This window comes from Amblyomma mixtum, chromosome 3 (assembly GCF_055824585.1).
Source record: "Amblyomma mixtum isolate Tamu chromosome 3, ASM5582458v1, whole genome shotgun sequence".
Classification (NCBI taxonomy): domain Eukaryota; kingdom Metazoa; phylum Arthropoda; class Arachnida; order Ixodida; family Ixodidae; genus Amblyomma; species Amblyomma mixtum.
In genome coordinates, this window is record NC_143014.1 from 267659948 (window position 1) to 267679076 (window position 19129).

Genomic DNA, 19129 nt, shown 5'->3' on the forward strand with positions numbered 1-19129 from the left:
ATACTGACTCGTCAGGTCCATGTTCGCCGGTAGAATCTACTCACGCCGTTTCGCACGCACTACGCACTGCGCATATGACCAGAGTAGAGGAGTCCTACGTTCTACCGTCTAACGTTTCCCAGGGGGCGCCACAAAAAGAAAGCTCGAGAGCGTCCTTTACTCGAAGCGTGCAAAACAAGTGTGCTGTGAAGCAATGGGGTTTGAGAAAATCTTTGGACGGAAAAATATTTTTTGAGAACCTGCAGACTTCCGAAAGTTGAGAAACCGTTGTACACGAAAAACAGTCTTGGTCAGAACCCGTTGCTGTGGCCATGGCAGCGACTGCGCGCAGTCTTTTTCGTTGTCTCGGAGTCATTATGAGTGGTCAGGGTGCGCGTCCTTGCTCCGCTAATGTCACCGCATCTGGAGTACGCAAATATGACGCGCTTTTCATCACTAGAGGGGGTGGTTTTGCCGTCTAAGTACTCTACACGTACACGAATGGTTATTGCGTTGAGCGCGCAGGCAGAAAAGCCAGAAAAGCAGTCGGTGGAGGCAGAACTCTCAGGAAGAACTGTTCTTTGGAGCAAGCGTAGAAGATCAGGACAGACAGTCACATGAGAGTAAAGGAATGCGGCTCTCGATCGGGTGCATGGTCGTACACGCTGAGAGCGAACAAGGGGGATATATCTGGAATGAAGTGTTGGAAATATGACGCGCTCGTAGCAGACGAAGGTACCGTAGACAGAAGCTGCTCTCGGAGCGGCAGTATATACGTTATACGTATAAACGCGTGTAAAGGCCGCACTTTTTTTTTTCCAGATTCGAGGGCCAATTTTCGGGGTGCGCATACACATGATGTGCGAAAGAATTCTTTTTTTAAGTAAAAATACACCAATGAGGGAATGAGTGGCATTTACTCTGCGTTCAATCGTCACTCGCGGAGTATTTCGACTCTGAGCTGGTGCTGTGCTCTGGAGCACGCTCATCCCACAAAAAGCCACGCAGCATGTTCGCTATCAACGCGTAGACGTTGTTCCGCACTTCCATCACATAAGAGAGCAGCTCTTCTTCCAGTTCGGGAAACTCGCACGGCTTGCCTCGGAAAGCGCGCTCTTTGCAGCTTGTGTTTCTCAATGCATCCTTCTGGTTGCACCATCATCGGACGCACTCCTCGGCCACGTCGAATTTCCTGCCTGCCGCATGCTTGCCGTGTTCGAGAGCTAACTCCCAGCTCTGTGGCTATTAAGGTGCTTGCCCATCGTGCTAAAACTGCAACGCTCGGCGGAAGCACGCGAAAGCCACAACTACGGCAACTACGGTGAACACGCTCACATGCCACGAAAGCAACAAACGGCTGCAGCTGGCGATACTGATGCCGATGTGACGAGCAAAAAATCGTGGAAAAGAAAAAAATTTGATGATGATGATGACTGCGACGTCGGGCGCCATCCATAGACGGCACTTAGAAGCTCCTTAGAAGAGAGAAAAATAGAACCAGCAGCAAACACACATCTGTGTAGCAGCTGAAAAAGTTGCAGAAAGCAAGAAGTGCAACCACGGGTTTGTACCAGTGCTGAATGCCTACTCAAGCTGGGCACAACTGAAAAAATTGTGTTATGAAAAGAGCACTGCATGCCATCCTTTACAGTGGCTCGTGAGGCAACAATTAAGGCGAGAAATTTCTAAAAAAATAAAGCTTCAGTGCAAGTGTAACCTGTTCCTCTTCATAACCACATTAGGATGCCTAGCGTCCTAATGTACTGAGGGAATGGTTGCAGACTTGAAGTCTGATTCAGCTAGCGGGTCAGGAGACTAGGTAGCTCCAAAAATTCCAAACTGTCTACAGATACCAAGAGAAGGATTCATAACCCCGAGGACCACATCCGCATGGGTTATGCAAAGGCTGACCAAGAGCACAAAGTCTTCAATTAGACTGCCTTTTGTAGGTCAGGAGCACAGGCAAAGATACCATTTTACTCAAGTGGAAAGCATCCACAGTTAATGTGGCACACCAAAGAACTGTCAGCATGCATAGGCACCTTGCATGGTTTGTAGGGGACATTTTGAAGCCTTCACTGTACTGTACAATTTGCTCCTCTTTATCGCTCCCGGTCAGCTAGGTTTCTGCTAATGGCAGTGGCTTTGTTGGTACTTCAGGCACTTGTTAGGTCAGGGGGGGAGGCTCTAATGATCTGCACACCCTCCCTGAAATTGGCGTGGATTTATGCCCCTGTAGTATAGCCATTTGTATACACTGATACAATAAGTGCTAAGTGCTAAACTTGCTGCACTGTGTCAATGGCTCACAGGTGAGCACTTCCAGATACAGGATGTTCAAAACAAGCACTCCTGCCATAGTTAGGTTGGACTACACGTGCTTTGTTCATAACACGCAGAAAACTTTTACAATAAAGCTGAGTCATAAAAATAACAGCACTCACAGTTTTCCTGGTGCAACTTTTGAACCGACACCTCTCGTATACCCTAAACGGTCAAAGAGTACTTGGTTTTCAGTAATTATTACACTTGCATAAGTTAAAGACATCCTTGGTTAGTTTAAATCACTGCCAACAGAGCTGTTACAGTTTCACTACCCGAAATAACACATCCCAAATTTGTCAAACCCTGGGCTCACGTTACATACAACGACCTGTATACTATTCAGCTTTTCAAAATTTTTTATTAAGGAAGCAACGAAATTGATAATGCAGGACAGCAAACTCTGCACTACTGTCACTCTTCACAATAGGAGTCACATGCTGATCGCTGAAGACCGCGTCAGTCATAATAAGAAAAGAAAGGACAGAAGCGCACACCTTTCCGCTTTCGAGGCTTTTCTTCAGACGAAACTGACGAGTCATCCATGTCCATTTCTTCCTTTGGTTCAACTTTAGGCTGGTTCTTTAACACTTCCCTGAAAGAATCAACATAGCACTCTGGTGACTGCAAATTTTAACTCCCCACTGCCTCTCCGCAATGAAATGTTCGCACCCAAAGTGAGTGTTTAAAGAGATCAGACCAATACTGGCCAGTGCGAACCTAGCCCTGGCCATGTGCTGCTCTCCCCATAGAAGCAAAGGCATGAATACACACAAATACGCAAGGAACAAATCACAATGAGAATGTGAAAATCTTGCATATTTAAATTATAGATATTCATTGATAGAGAGGAAAAAATTAGTATATTGCGTGTTTTTCAACATGTTAAACTATTGTGCAAACACATTGTCCTCAACCTGGCAAAAAAATTTGAGGAAAGTACTACATATATAATGACAGATTTCTTTTAGGCAACTGGTAACTGACCAGTAATCACAAATTATGGACACTGTCAATCATGCAAACACAACCGATACAGAAACTTGCTTGTCTAGAATGCAATAAAAGACCAGTATGTTGGAAGACTGCTAGCCGACAGGAGCAGGTAGAAGCGATGACTTTGCTCAGGAAGTCAACCCTGCTTTTATCACAAAAAATGGTCTTGTTAGCTGTTATCAACTGCAAAATCACACAGTGATACTCCAGGAAATAAGTCAGAATTATTTCAGAGCAAGAAAGCAGAAAAAGAAAAATTTACACCCAGTCAGTTAGAAAAAATGAAGACTGATTAGTGTACTGGCTGTCTGAACCAGTTCCTAATTTTCTGTGCTTTTTCACAGTCGGTTGGTTGGTTGGTTTATGGGGTTTAACGTCCCAAAGTGACTCAGGCTATGAGAGACGCCGTAGTGGAGGGCTCCGGAAATTTCGACCACCTGGGGTTCTTTTAAGTGCACTGACATTAAAGAACCCCGGGTGGTCGAAATTTCCGGAGCCCTCCACTACGGCGTCTCTCATAGTCAGTAAGTTCATTTTGCGCTTGCTGGTCTGTGTCATTGGTGTGCAACATGGGGGTCTCTGTCCACTGAGAAAAGCACATGAAGCGACCTGCTAGGCACCCTTGACAGAAGCAGCCACCTGACACATCAACTCTACCGCCTGTGCAGGAAAAGAACATCAAGTGAGCCCTTGGGTGCTCTGTGTCGAGTCAGCGTTAACTGGTTTTGGTTTTATGGAGTTCAACACTCTAAAGTGACTCGGGCTTTGAGGGACACTGTGTTGGAGGGCTCCAGATATATTCAACCACCAGGGGTTCTTTAATGTGCACTGACACTGCATAGTACACAAGTCTCAAGTATTTCGCTTCCATCGAAATGCAGCTGCCGCAGATGGAATCGAACACATGCCTTTTGGACGAGCTGCTGAGCACTATAAACACTGAGCCACTGGAGCGGCTGCAGTCAGCCTTGACCCGAAAAGGCATCATCGGCTACACTCCATGCTGCCCTATAGAATGTTTGCGCAATTGCAGTTCATACAGAGGCTCATTTAATACAGAATCAGCCCAGAAATCCTATCGCTGATATAATAAAGAAAGTAGAGAAAGCTGATAAAAACAATGCATACATTAGTAAACATTTCTTTGGTGTGATCTAGCTTTCACTGTGTATAGAACTCACCTTTTCTGTCCTATAAAAAAAAACGCTGACCAGATTATTTCTATTCTTGTCAAAATAAAAAAATAATCATGCAACGGTTTCATAAAAACCAAATTTCTACCCAAATTGCAAACAAGAAAGCTATTCCAGACATCTGTGTCCAAAATTTTTAATAATACACAGCCCAAAAACAAAGGGTCTTAACAGAAGACAAAGCAATAAAAATTTTCTCTCTCTCATTGTCAAGAGTAGGAGTAAAAACAAAACTGCTTCTTCTACTAGCACAGAACTTTCTAGGACAGCACTAGCTGCATTCTATTAATGCATATCAAGCTGTTGGTAGCTAGTGCCACCTTGCATTAAACTAGGCATTTGTTCTGATTGGGACTTTTTTTTCCCTTTTTCTATTTTTTTAAATCCATTAGCTTGACTACTGCCATCCTGGCAGAATCTGCCCAGTAGTGCCAGATTCAGGCGGCAGAGTGGAATGTGAGGAGGAGGGTGGGGAACAGTGGAGAAGGAGAGTGGCCAATCATAATCAGTGGGAGGAGTCACATGAAGAGGAGGAGGCATAGCAGTTGACCAGAGATGCGGAGAGGATGTGTGGACACACACACTCTATAACACGGCGGTGGCTGCACCCGCTCCTTCAGTTCTCCTTCACACCTTGAAGCAATCGGACCTATAATGAGTGTTCTCCTCCTGTCTATGAAACTGTTTGGCTTTTGTACAGTGAATGATGCCAGTTTAAATTAGTACCAACAGGGAGGGGACCAGTGATGAATTCTGCCTTTTCAGTCATCAATGCAGAAGCCTGCTAAGCACGGCGGGCTGAGCTTCAGTGGCTTAGCAAAGAGCGGCAGCACCTTACTGAGGATCCCATCAATCAGCGCAACAGGGATGCTACTGTGGAGGCACAGTGTGGAGGCCAAGTATTGGAAGTGAGAAGTAAAGAGTGAAGACAGGCAGCGTCATCTAGCAGCTGAAGTTGAGTAAAGCAGATGAAAGCGCCAGCAGACTCTAATGCTAATGCATACACCGTGGCATGAACCGCACTGATAGTGGGAGATTTTTTTTTTTCATTTTAAGCTAATCTTTCTTCCTTCCTCTACTTCTACTGGTCTCAGTGTGGAATAACTAGAGACCCGACCGACCCGAGACCCGACCGACCCGAGACCCGACCTACCCAAGACCCGACCGACCCAGGCCCTGCCCACACATGAGGACACCGTCCCTCTGCCCCTGCTGTTCGGTGCGTCCAATGGCCTCGGCTGTCAGCTCCTGGCACCCTACGGCCCGGATGCTTCGTGGACCGGGACTCATTCTCTCATCTTTCTCATCGTGGCGGCCAGCACTGCACCATCTTCTACATACTGTTCAACCTCCCACTCAAGACTATTGCCATTTCGCCGTCTGTTCGTCACAGATCGGGACGATCGCTCGGAGGCCCCGGGTAGTGTGACAAAGACGAAGCTGGCAGTGGCGCGGGACGGAGCGCTCGCGCTAGGCCAGCAGCCATTAAATCATCTCTTGGTCATGGTTCACCACGCCTCATTCTTCGGCTGGCCGCCACGTAACAATATAGACACATCCCCAATCACAATTTTTCTCAAAATGGTACTTGACTAGATGGTGGCACCACCGCAGCATGAAATGTCCACATCCAGAATTGATGCGCACACTATGCTTTCCAAGGAGATGCTCATCAGCCATGGTCCATAGCAAACCGTTGGTCCCTAGTAATCTATGTACCATGAATTAATTTCCTGGTGTTTAGAAACAGAAAGCAGTTGGTGACAAGGATGTAACAGATGGGACTCATTGGAGTTTAGCCACCAGGTAAAGTGAAATATGATTCGCTCCAGTGCAAACAGGGTGATGCTTGGTAAGGCAGAAAAGTATAACAACAAAGAGCCCTGAGCATGGTGAACAGTTAAAATAGCCAGACACGTTCTTTGGCTTAGCAGCATGAGGGATGACGAAAAAGTAATGAATGGACAGTCTTGCCGACCTTTGGTACAAGCTCGTACACAGCATTCCGTAGTTTGCTAGCACCCATAAAAACAAAAAGCTAATGCCAACCCTTAACAGACACTTTAGTTCACCTCTGCCCAAAATTGCAGAAAGTTTTCACTTCAACAAAAGAGTACAGCTTGAGAACAAAGTCACTGAGGTGTACATCACTGAACTCTCACAAATGGCAGAACACTGCAACTCCCGAACAGCTTTCAACCGGATGCTGAGCAACCATCCCGTGTGTGTTATTCATTACTGAGTTGTACAGCAGCGATTGTCGATAGAAAAGCACCTCACTCCAGAGAACACTCTTGAGATCGTGAAAACAGAAGAGATGGCAGAACATAACATGAGTTAGCTGCAAAAGGACCATGCAGGCATGCCTACATCAGCCATTCAGGAGGGTACAGTAAACTATACTCAGCGCCCAAAGAAAAAGTACTTACAGGGGCCAAGTAGACATAAAGCGTAAGAACTAAAGCTAAGGGGCAAAAGCAGGCCCGGGTGCAAGAAAAACCAAAGCCGCACGATTGCTGTGAATCCCAAGATGCCACCGCAAGATCAGTGCAAGCACATTAACACAAGGTGCTACAAGCATGAAAAAGTAGGACGTCTGACAGGTTGCTGCTTGTCTACTGCAGACAAAGTGAAGCAGTCCATAACTCAAGTAAAAGAAGTGTACTCGACCAGCCAGCCACCTGAGTACTACCTGCATTCTCTGTACACACAGATAGACACCACTGAAGCCAATAACAGGGACACTCACAGTCAACAAAGTGCCACTGGAGATGGAGCTACATTATAGATTTCCAGTCTCACTGATCTCTGAAAACACCTACAGCAGTACTGGTGCATCTTGCCTAGGTTGACCAAGACAGACATCAAACTAAAATACACATACAGAACTCAAACTGTCAATATTTGTCACGGAACGACTACAAAGAAGCAAACCCTGCAAGAGCCCTAATCTGTGCTACGAAGATTGGTTGGCCACATATGACCTACTACCATGCTAAGTGAACTTAGCACAACGTGAAGAATTGCCACCACAGAAAAAGTTCTGGAAATGCTCAAGGCATTTGAAAAGGTCTTCAAACTGAGTTATGGCATACTGAAAGGACCACCAGTACTTTGTGAAGTTCGACCGCTGCTAACCAACAAGACTGCAGATGTAACTCTTGGAATCTGAGGCAAGATGAAGAAAGAAATTCAGCATTTGGACTGAGACGGCCTTATCACGGCTGTGGACCATTCTGACTGGGCATCTTCTAAGTGTCAGAATTTGTGATGAGTATAGCGGGGCATGAATACAGCAGTGATGACAACAGGACATACCAATATTGCCCATTGCAAAGTGGAGTAAATTTCTCCAGGATTTGACTCCTGTAAGACTGACAACTAAAAAACCAACCATCTCTTGGTGATCAGCATATACACCCAAGACTCTTTGCACACAGACCGCACACAAGTGAGTGCACTTGGTGCATCATCTGCTCCTGCTTTCTTTCAGGAAAAAACAGTGGAAACCCTCCATAACATTGTTGGCACATCTGTTTGCCTGGACCGCATCTCAGTGACAGGCAGAACGAACTTTCTGCACTTCCAAAACCTGCACGAAGTACTGCAAAGGATCAAAGAGTAAGGGGTAAAATTTGAGCACAAAAGATGCAAGGTGCGAGAGTCATTGTTGGGAGCCTCCCTGAACTACTGATGAAGCTGAACCTATAACACAGAGAGGCACACCAACTACCAGTACCATCCTCCAAAATCTCCCCCCATCAGTCCTGTACACATTACAGAAAATAAGTAAACAATTACAATTACTCCATCTGAATGTGACTGATTACAGTGGTCAATTACAACCATAGAAAAGCAACTGAACAATTTTAGAAAAGTAAATTACTATTATATTATTCTCCTTCCAACTTTTATGGTCATAATATAAATTTACTCAGATTACAATGACCTGTGGCTTAACTGCTAGATATTTTATTACACGTTACTTTTCAAGAAGAGTTGTTTTCAAAGTTATCGCTAATTTTCCCACATTTCCTTGTGAAGAGGCCAGAAGCTACACTGAACACTCTCTGCACGTATGTGCTGGAGGGAAGGGTGGTATTATAACGTATGAACACATTGCGTAGCAGCTCTTAATTGTGCAAACATGCTGGCTGTTGGGTTTGCGTGCCCAGATGCATGTATCAACAGACGGCACGCTACTAATGAGCAGCTGTGCTAGCGTGCAGGGTTTATTTTTTAATGTTTTTTACAGCCCGCTAACAACCCTTTGCATCTGTGTTCACATGAGCTTGGTTGATTGTGGTACATTGTGGGCATGCACAGAACACAATGTTTTGCCACCATGTTCTGCTGTACAAGTTGAACGCCCGCACAGTAATGAGAACTTTGGTTTCACAAGTTAGAATGAACTGTTGTGTCAAACCCACAGCTTCACCCTTTCGTTACCATGCCACTATGCAAAGATCACCAGTGACTACAGATTCGAACTGCAGTTTCAGGGGTAGTGCCCGCCCCCCGAACTTACTGCACCATCTAGGGAGGCGTTTATGTGTAGTTTGTATTGTTTCCACAAAGCGGCAATTTTAAAACAACCATGAAGTTGAGGTTCTTGCGCGGTGTGCATGTAGCAAGCACGGCGTCAGCTGTGGGGCTGGTGCGCACTCAAAAAATCACGCTTCATGCAATTCTGCTGCATCTGCAGCCGAAATTTTTGATGCATTAAGCAGAAGTAGTTGTGGCGATGAAATTGCCGTCAGATTTGGATTCCAATGATGAAATTGCACAATTCAGAACAGGACGTCATCTTCCGCTTCATAATTCAGTTCCATCTTCCGCTTCTTAATTGTTTGTTCATTCCTGAAGCTGGTTCACGCATCGGAGTAATGTAATGAATGATATTTCTGATTTCTGCACTGTCTAAACATTGTATGGGAAAGATATACTTCCACAATCCTAAAGAAGAATAAAGTTCCAGTCCAGTAGAAAACGGGCATCGACCTAGGATTGATGCTCTATAGCAGCCTGAGGCAGCTTGTGAAATCTCTGTGCATCTTCAGAATGGTTCTAAATTTTTCGAAACATCTTTCACAATAAATTCTTGTAACACCGGAACATTCTGTAGCTTTTTCAAGTGCATTATAAGCTTTTTTTTTTCATTTTCATGTGAGTAAAACATTATTATGGGGACATACTTTCTGTATTTCGGCAATTTTTTCGACTAGGCACCTCAAAAGGACTTTTTGTTAAAACTTCACATATAATGTTGAAAAGTACAGCCTTTGTCAAAAGTTTGGAGGCCAGGGGGTTTTCTCTTGAGCCACACTGTGTCGTTCTTAATGGATCTCTAGCGCTCCAAATTTCCTGGACGTGAGAAGATTTCTGGTACTGCCTCCTGCAATAGGTAGGACTTCCATGAATGCTCCCAGAGTCCCAATATAAAGCTTGGAAGTGAACAGCCTGGGCTCTAAACGTTTGACAAAGACTGTACATTGATCAAGCTATAGTTTCAAACATTTTAATATTTTTTTTCTACAAGAGATATTCTGACGTCAATACAATTTCATTCTTATTTGCAGTTTTGTTCGGTGTTCGGAGATTTATTTCTCAATATTCACACAAAGTATTTGCACTGAAATAAGTCTTCAGCAAGCACATTCTATTCCCATCATTTTCATGCATGTTGCATTGTTTTCATCTTCCCTATCTTGCAGCAAAAAATTCTCTCCTACCTATCAAGACCGTCATTTTTTCCATGGTAACAAATGAGTCAATAACATATTTTTACAAACAGACAGTGAGGCAATAACTGAGACATCCATGATGCATGAGGCTCACACGAAGTTCACTTACAGTGGCAAAATTTGAAGGTGCAGGCTTCTTTCCCAAGCCATGCACCTAGGAAAGCTGAGCACCAGGCCAGGCCATACCTCGTACCCATTTGAAAAACCCGGTGGATATCTGGATCAATGGAGTGCCGAAGCGGTGGTCTAGTGGCCAAAGCAACCACTTTGCATTCAGGAATTGCTGGCTTCAATCTACGGTGCCACCGGGTACCCACCAGTATTGTAGCCCTCAGAACACAACAAGGGAATTTGGAAAAAACGTCTGACTTAAGCGCTTGCTTTGCAGATTTTTAAAAACAAACAGAATGTATTGATAACATGGAACGGACAATTCACGCCTTGCAGTCAAAACTGGTCTATATGGAAGATTACAATAGATGTTCCACTTTAGTCATTTTTGGTGTAAGCGAAGAACTAGATGAGACAGAATCTGATCTAAAACAGAAGATTCCAACTGAAATTTTTCAGAAACACTTGATGTCCATTGTACTTCTGTCGGTAGAATTCATCGTTTAGGAAAGAACACTCTCAACAGGCCTGTGATCATAATTTTCCAGGATTACAATGAAAATTAAAAAGTCCTTAATAACGCTCACAAGCTCAAAAGTAAAAATGTATCTATTCAGAATAACTACTCGAAGGAAACCCTCAAGAAACGAAAACTATTATGGAATAGTGCTAAAACTGAGAGAGACAACAAAATGAAGGTGACCTTAATCAATGATGAGTTGCTCGTTGCTGGCCAAACGTTTTTGTGGGATGATACCACTAGCGCAAAGGTGAAACTGCCATCATGGAGCACACGAAAGAGTGAATGATGTAGTGCACAGAGCAAGAAGAAATTAAGACTTATAAACATAAATGCGCGGAGCATAATCAACAAAAGCGAACAGCTTGAGGTACTTCTTGGCTACAGTCCACATGCTGTCATCAATACTGAGATGTGGCTCCTCGATGAAATAGATAATAAAGACGTTTTTTCTACAACTTATCAAGTCTAGCGACTTGACAGATTATCAAGAGGTGATGGAGTGGCGGTTCTGGTTAAAAACAATATTCATGCGACTTTCACTCGCCAAATCGATGATCATGAAAGCATTTCCCTTAGCTATCTTATAGGGGCCGCTCCATCTTTCTATTCGCTGTTTACCGAGCTCCAGATTCCCCTCCTCAGTTTTTGCGCAATTTGTCAGAACGCATGTCTTCATTCAAACATAAAAACATATTTCTTGTTGGTGATTTTAACTTACCTGGCACTAATTGGGATTTAACCTCATCTAACTCATGACATTGCGCAAATGCTGAACAATTATCTGACATTATTCTGTGTCACAATTTCAAACAGGTAGTAGCACAAACTACACGTAATCATGGCTTGTCTGCCTCAATTCTTGACTTGATTTTTCGATCCATCAAGGATTGTCTGATCATGAGTTGGTGTATTTCACTTGCGATTTCGTCACTGATAAACATGCCGTACCGTCCAAAACCATGCTTGTAAAAGATTTCTCGCGTGCCAGGGATGAGAGTATTAGATTTTTTAGATCTGTGTCTCAGCGGCTTTGATGAAACTGACACATCTGAACTCTGGTCTAAGTTTAAAGACACGTGCACATATTGTATCAACCAATTTATTCCAACAAGAGCCAAAAAAACTGGCAAATCTAGTCCCTGGATTACACGAGAAATCTTGCATCTCAAAAGAAAACTTAAACGCTTAAGGAGAGCACGTGTCCCTCGCAGCATCATTCAAATGAAGCAGGCTTCTTTCACCAAAGCTGTTGCAGCTGCTAAGTCACATTACTTTCAAAACATTTTGCCGAATTTCATTCGTAACGCTCCTCAGAAATTTTGGAATTTTTTAAGCAAACAAAAAAAAACCCTGCCTGCTATGATGCATGAGGGCACATTGCTCACCAACAAAAAAGATATTACAGACAAGTTCAATTCATATTTTCACAGTGTGTTTTTCCAACCTACAAATAATTTTACAACTCGTGATTCTTGTTCTCAGCCTGTGCACGATCACAACCTGGTATTTTTGCAATGCTATTGAACCTTAAAACAAAAGCAACTCCTGAGCCTGACAAAATACCTAATTCATTTTTACATTGTTATGCTGAGATGGTTTCGTACTTTTTTGCTATCATTTTTCATGCTTCTTTTTTGTCTTCAAGTCTACCACCTGATTGGAGGGTGGCCCGTGTCATTCCCAGACACAAAGCAGGTGATGCCGTAGTGTTTAATAATTACCGTCCCATATCGTTGACCTCTTCATGCTGCAGACTTCTTGAACATATCGTAGCCAATTACATTAAAACATTTCTTGATGACAACAACATATTATCGGCTTTCCAGCATGGTTTTCGCAAAGGCTTTTCTACGGTCACCCAACTCACATTCGTAATTCACAATTTCGCTCAGGTTCTTGACAGATGCGGCCAAATAGATGTCATAATTCTAGATTTTAAGAAAGTTTTTGGTTTAGTTCCGCACAGTAAACTTACCCATAAACTTGAAACTATCAGTCTTCCTTCTTTTATTGTTAACTGGGTTGCGTCTTATTTATCTAACCAATTTCAATATGTTAGTATTGATGGTCTGGTGTCCCACAAGACAGTGTCCTTGGTCCATTACTCTTTCTTATCTATAATAATGACATTACCAACATCATCACTCATACTCTTCAAGTTAGGTTGTTTGCCGACAATTGTGTTTTGTTTAATGAAGTTGAAGTTCCAGGTGACCAAATTTTACTTAGTCATAACCTGCATAATGTTAGTGAATGGTGCATTAAATGGAGGATGAAACTAAATGCTGACAAGACAGTATTTATGCGGGTCACTAATAAAAGATACAGTCATTCCTTTATATATAATCTTCCCACCCGGCACCTTTCAGAAGTCAAAGAATACAAGTACCTAGGAGTAACACTAACGAATACTCTTAGTTGGAGTAAACATATTGAAACCATATACTCTTCTTCATTTCGCAATCGGTTTTCTTAGGCACAAGTTAAAACAAGCTCCCCTTAACATTATGCAATTGGCATATTACACCATGATTAGACCAAAACTGTTTTGGATCCTCACACAGACTAAAATTAATGCCCTAGGAAGAATTCAGCACAAAGCTGTTCAGTTTATTTAAATATCGCACCACTGACTCACCATCTGCTCTATTGCTTCAACATAATATACAGTTCCTTGAAGCTCGGTGCAGAATACTGAGCTAACGATTTCTCTTTCTATTAAAAAATAACAAATTGTCAATGACTCCTGATTTGTATCCTCAACTGAAAACATCCAGGTCAACAAGAAACAGGCACACTGAATCGTTAAAGCCTTACTTTGCCAGAGCTAACATAATCAAATTTCTTTTTTCCCCGTACCATTACCGAGTGGAATCAGCTATCACCATCATCAGTATTTGATATTGATGCCTTAGAACAGGCATTGAATCTATTTGTTGATGTCTTGCCTCATACTTTTGTTTTGTGCTTATTGTGCCCCTCCTGCCAGAGCCCTTCACTGGGCCTGCAGTATGCTCTAAATAAATAAATGTAAAATAAATAATAGACACAATATTTCTCCCTGAATGGTGCTCAGCTCTCCTGGGGTGAAATACTTGGTAAGATGCTCTTAGGCAAACCCATACTCAGTGGCAAGATCTAATAATGTAAATTCTCTTTACGGAACACAGGCACAACCATGAGTAGCTCGTGCCTAATTAGTTTTAAAAGGTATTTTTGAATACAACCACTGATATTCACTCCACATATCCATGGGTACTAACTACATAAAAGGTAGATGCACCGTGGAAGCAGACTAAAATTTTTATTCCTTGAAACCTGATATCACAGGGCAAGTTAAGTCTGTCGGTAGACATATGCTTGTTTGGCAGACGGCCCTTTCAGTGCTCCTGATTTCTTAGTTGCATTGTTAGGTGCTTCTACAATAGAACGTAAACAAACTGAGTGTCGAACTCCTATCTAGATAGCCTCACATACTGGAAAAAAAATAAAATTGCAAGAAGAGCAAGTAAGAAATGACACATACACAATGCTATGTCTGTGTCTTGTATATGTCTCTTCGTCCTCATCTTAGCTGGACTGTTATTTTTTCCACAATAGAAAACCATCAGTCAACACACTTTCCCTTCTAATAATACAACACACTATTGCAGTAGTGCTGGTTTCAACAGAATCCTTGCTTAATGCTCTTTCTTGAGCTATACCCCCGCCTCCATACTCTGGAGGCTACCACACTGGCTGCAGTAGAGGCAAGTTGCAGCACTGTCTGACAGAACGAAGGGTCTCTACATAGAGGCCATGTGACATTTCTTAGAATGAGAACTGCCACAGAAGATGGCTGTGACCCGTTTGTGGTCTGGACATGATCGTGTGCGGTGCTTCTCCGCAGTCTGTTCGTTTTCACTGTCACAGAGGAAACACCTCTGCTAGCACCAGTCTTTGCCATCAGGCTGAAGCTTTTAGAGCTGTGTCGTTGGTTGCAACTTGCTTTTGGAAAAAAAAATCAACCACTACATCAATTACAAAAAAAGTAACTGATTACCTGGAAGATTACCATTTGAAAAAGTAATCCATTCATTACAAAACTACGAATATATGCAATCAAGTATAAGTAGCAAATTACTCGAAATGCATTACGTACAACTCTGCCCCTACACAAATACACCCAGCTCCATTCACCAGAAGACATGCAGCACCGGAACAAAAAAGGGTGGCAAACTCTCAGACAGCACTGGATCACCACTGCCGATATACGGTGGGCTACAAAGCTATGTAGTAGTAACAGCTGTGTAGCAGTGAGATGCTGTCTCAGATAAGGTTCATGCTAGGAGGGCCTCGCAACAGTGAGACAGGAGGAAGCGTTAGTTTGTAGCCCCCCCCCTTGCGTGAGAATGGATAACTTGCGAAATTCTGTAAGTCAGCTTCCTGAAAAAATTTTTCTCCAATTCGTAACCCTCATTCACAAACTGCGTTACTACCTCCTGCTCTGCAAGCAAAGAATTGTAGATGAGATAAACAAGCATTTCCCCATTTGACCGCCCCACTTCATCTCAAAATGATGTGATCACGAGCTGAAAGTTCTTGAAATTCCCTGTTGCATAGACGTCCTCTGCAATTAATTTTTTCTACGCACTTCCTCTCACTGGAATCAGCTTCCCAAAGATATTGTCCACTGTAATACGTGTGCCGAGTTTCAGTTCCTTTTATCATCCAATTTGTCGCAGAAACATATAATCTGTTTCACTTTTTCTCCTTATGCTGCATCGCGCTTTTATGGGATAGAGTACGAATTTCCTACTGCATTGTGAGTTTTTTTACTGTGGTGCCTGCAAGCCTGCTGTTTTGTGCTGCCTTTTTGCTCTTTTTTTTCTTTTTTACATGCTTTCCAGCTTGCTTTATTATTATTATTATTATTTATTAGTACCTCACAGGCCCCGAAGAGCATTGGATGAGGGGGGCAAATCGAAAAAGAGGTATATACAGATGGAAAAAAACCGTGATATCGGTACAAGAACGCGGTACAAGTCAAATACAAGAAAGGAACACGAAATTTATACAAAACAGAGTTAAAATAACATCAGACACGAAAATAGAGAAGAAAAAAAAGCGAAACACGAACATGAGAAAAAAAAAAGCAACCAGGGGCAACAGAAGTGGTAAATGGGAAAACAACGTTAAGAAAAAATGAAACTGTCGTACATTTCGAACATCACTATGGCAATAAATGTATACATAGATGTTTTTTAAACTCACCAGGATCAATGAAAGAGATTATGTTGTCAGGAAGATCATTCCAGAGTTTTATTGCTCTAGGTAATGCAGAGGAATTAAATGACAGGGTCTTCCCATATATCCGGTTGAAGCCGAGTTGATTGTGTAAGCGTTGTGAAGAGCGGAAAGGTGATGCCAGAGGTAACAACGAAGGACGGGTGTGAACATATTTATGGAACAAACACAGAAGTGAAATGGAGCGACGAATTTCAAGTATCTGTATGTCATTAAGGTTTTTAAGCTGGGATACACTTGCGAGGGGACTATAATTGCTAAAAATGTACCGGGCAGCACTGCTTTGAATGGACTCGAGCATATCTATGAGATATTTTTGATGGGGAGACCATATAGGTGAGATAAATTCCAGCTGTGGGCGAACAAATGTAAAATATGCAAGTTTTCGAGCGGAGCTAGGTGAGTTCCGAAGGTTCCGGCGTATGAAACCTAATGTCCTCGATGCCTTTTTGCAGACTGCAGAAATATGAGAAGACCATGAAAGATTTGGTGTGAACTGAATTCCAAGGTATTTGTACGACGTAACCCTAGATAGAGAGGTATTATTTATAGAGTATATGAAGTTAGAAATAACATGCTTGTGGCTAAAAGTCATTGATTTACATTTATTAGGGTTAAGAATCATTTGCCAGTTTTTACACCAATCAACAATAGTGTCAAGATCATTTTGAAGGGTCAGGTGGTCAGTCTCAGAAGCGATCTTACGGTAAACAACACAGTCGTCTGCGAAAAGGCGTAAGCGGGATGAAATGTTAGTGGGAAGGTCGTTAACGTAGATTAGAAAAAGTAAGGGTCCAAGTACGCTTCCCTGTGGTACGCCTGAGGTTACATCACATAGGGATGAGGAAGAGCCGTTGACAACTGTGAATTGCTGACGTAATGAGAGAAAGTTTTGAAGCCAAGATAATGTGAGGGAATCAAGGGAAAGGGTAGATAATTTTGTAAACAGCCGGCCATGTGCAACTCTGTCAAATGCTTTTGAAAAATCTAAAAAAATGCAATCTGTTTACTGGTTATCATCCATGTTGAAATGCAGGTCAGTAGTAAATTCAAATATCTGGCTATCACATGAGTAGCCTTTCCTAAAGCCATGTTGATTTGAAAAGAAGAAGTCATTTCGTTCCAGATGGTTGTAAATGTGAGAAGCGATAATATGCTCAAGTAATTTACAGCATATGCATGTTAACGAAATAGGTCGATAGTTATCAGGAGAGTTTTTGTTGCCCGTTTTGAAGACAGGGATGACTTTGGCTTTTTTCCAGTCAGTGGGCAGTTCTGCGGAGGATAGTGATTGCTGAAATATATGACACAAAATCTGGCTGGAAATTGAAATTACTAGCTCATCTTCAAGCATAAATTCCTGTACAATGTCCCCCATGTTATAATGCCCTTATGGTGTTGAAGGGACTTGAATAAAACAAAATAAAATAAAGAACAGGGAGTGCAACCAAGTCTGTGAACGAGAGTGTTTTGCTGGAAAAAAGTTTTGCAGTTAAGCTTACTTACAGAATTTTGCAAGTTGTCAACTGTGACCAATGACTGCTCTCACCGAATGTTTGAACTAAGCTGTAACCTTGTTTAGTCACTTTTTTACTTTGGGGACACAAGATCTACAGAGATAGACTTCAACCATTGAGGAAAAGCACAGAAACCATCACTGAAGCACCAAATCCTGATGATGTTGGCTACTTGAGATCCAAAAGTGGACTTCTCTCGTAGCGGCGAAAGTGTCTACTGAACATGTCTACACTACAAGCAACCTTGCATGCATTGTTACACAATAACAGCCACTTGAGTTGAATAGATAAACAGACAGCCTTCATCAAAAGCAAACAAGCCATCATGGAAAAAAAACTTGTGGCATATTATGACAACTTCTATTAATCTCAGATGGATTGCCATATGGTGTTGCTGCATTGCTTTCACATTGAGTAGGGGATGTTGAAATCCCACTCACATTTTTATCTCAAACACTTAAGCCAGCAGAACAAAACTACTTGCATCTTGGAAATGAGGTATAAGCCATAACTTCTGGCATCACACGATTCATGGACTACCTGCTGTGCTGCAGCTTTGTTGTAATCACGGGCCATAAGCTGCAGGTCGGCATCTTTGCTGGACGTAAGGCAACCCCAGCCCTCACTGCTTCACACACCCAGCACTGAGGACTCACACTTGGAACTTACACGTACACTAATGAGCTCTGACCAGGATGCCTGAATGGGAACACCGACTTTATCAGTAGGTTTCCACTTACATTGCTACACGCTGACCTGCCAGAGCCATCAGAGCTCGTGAACCCAACCCTGAGCTTGAAAGAGCTAACAGTGGCAGCTAAGCAACTGCAACAATACACTACCTGTGATCAAACCCTCTGCCAAGTGCTGTATTAGGCAGAGAAGGATGGCCACAAAGCATCCCCAGTAAGTTTTTACAAGCACACTGGCAAAAGATGTGACCAGCTGAGCATGAACAGGAATTTCTTGAACTAGAGAAGCTAAGCCATCGTGCTACCTCTTGCTCAGAACCACACCTTGAACCTGCTTATGAAAAGCATCAAGGGTGGTCAAAATTATTTCGGAGCCCTCCACTGCAGTCCCTCCTCTCTTCTTCCACCCTCTCCTTCCTCCTTTCGCTCATGGCACAGTTGTAGTGTCCACCGAGATATGCGACAGTTACTTCGGCATTTCCTTTTCTCAAAAACTAAAAATGGTAGCGAAGGTCTTTGGTATGCTGGCCTGGAATGGATGCTCAAACATATAACTATGCTCAACAAAGCGCACTGTGCCTAGAGGACTCTCCAAAGCCAGCAGTGACATCCAGAACCAGGGTCCCTGCCTGAGTCAAGTGAATGCTGGGAACTCATGAATGTGAACTACACTGGACATCTTGAAAAAAAACTGCTCTTCATACTTATAGACACAAAATCAAGGTGGTTTAAAGCTGCTTTCATGCCGGGCAGATCACTTGAGGGA

The 19129-nt window shown here is 42.8% G+C and overlaps 1 protein-coding gene across 13 annotated transcripts in view; it reads right to left on the reverse strand.

The window, feature by feature from the left end:
- The window catches only part of LOC149354677 (uncharacterized), a 211957-nt gene that overhangs the window by 130144 nt on the left and 62684 nt on the right, over positions 1–19129 (reverse strand). For all 13 annotated transcript variants that reach the window (XM_089583454.1, XM_089583455.1, XM_089583452.1 and 10 more), the window contains one exon: positions 2799–2896. In XM_089583454.1, coding sequence (XP_089439580.1) covers positions 2799–2896 — 98 coding nt within the window. The remainder of the gene's footprint in view (positions 1–2798; positions 2897–19129) is intronic.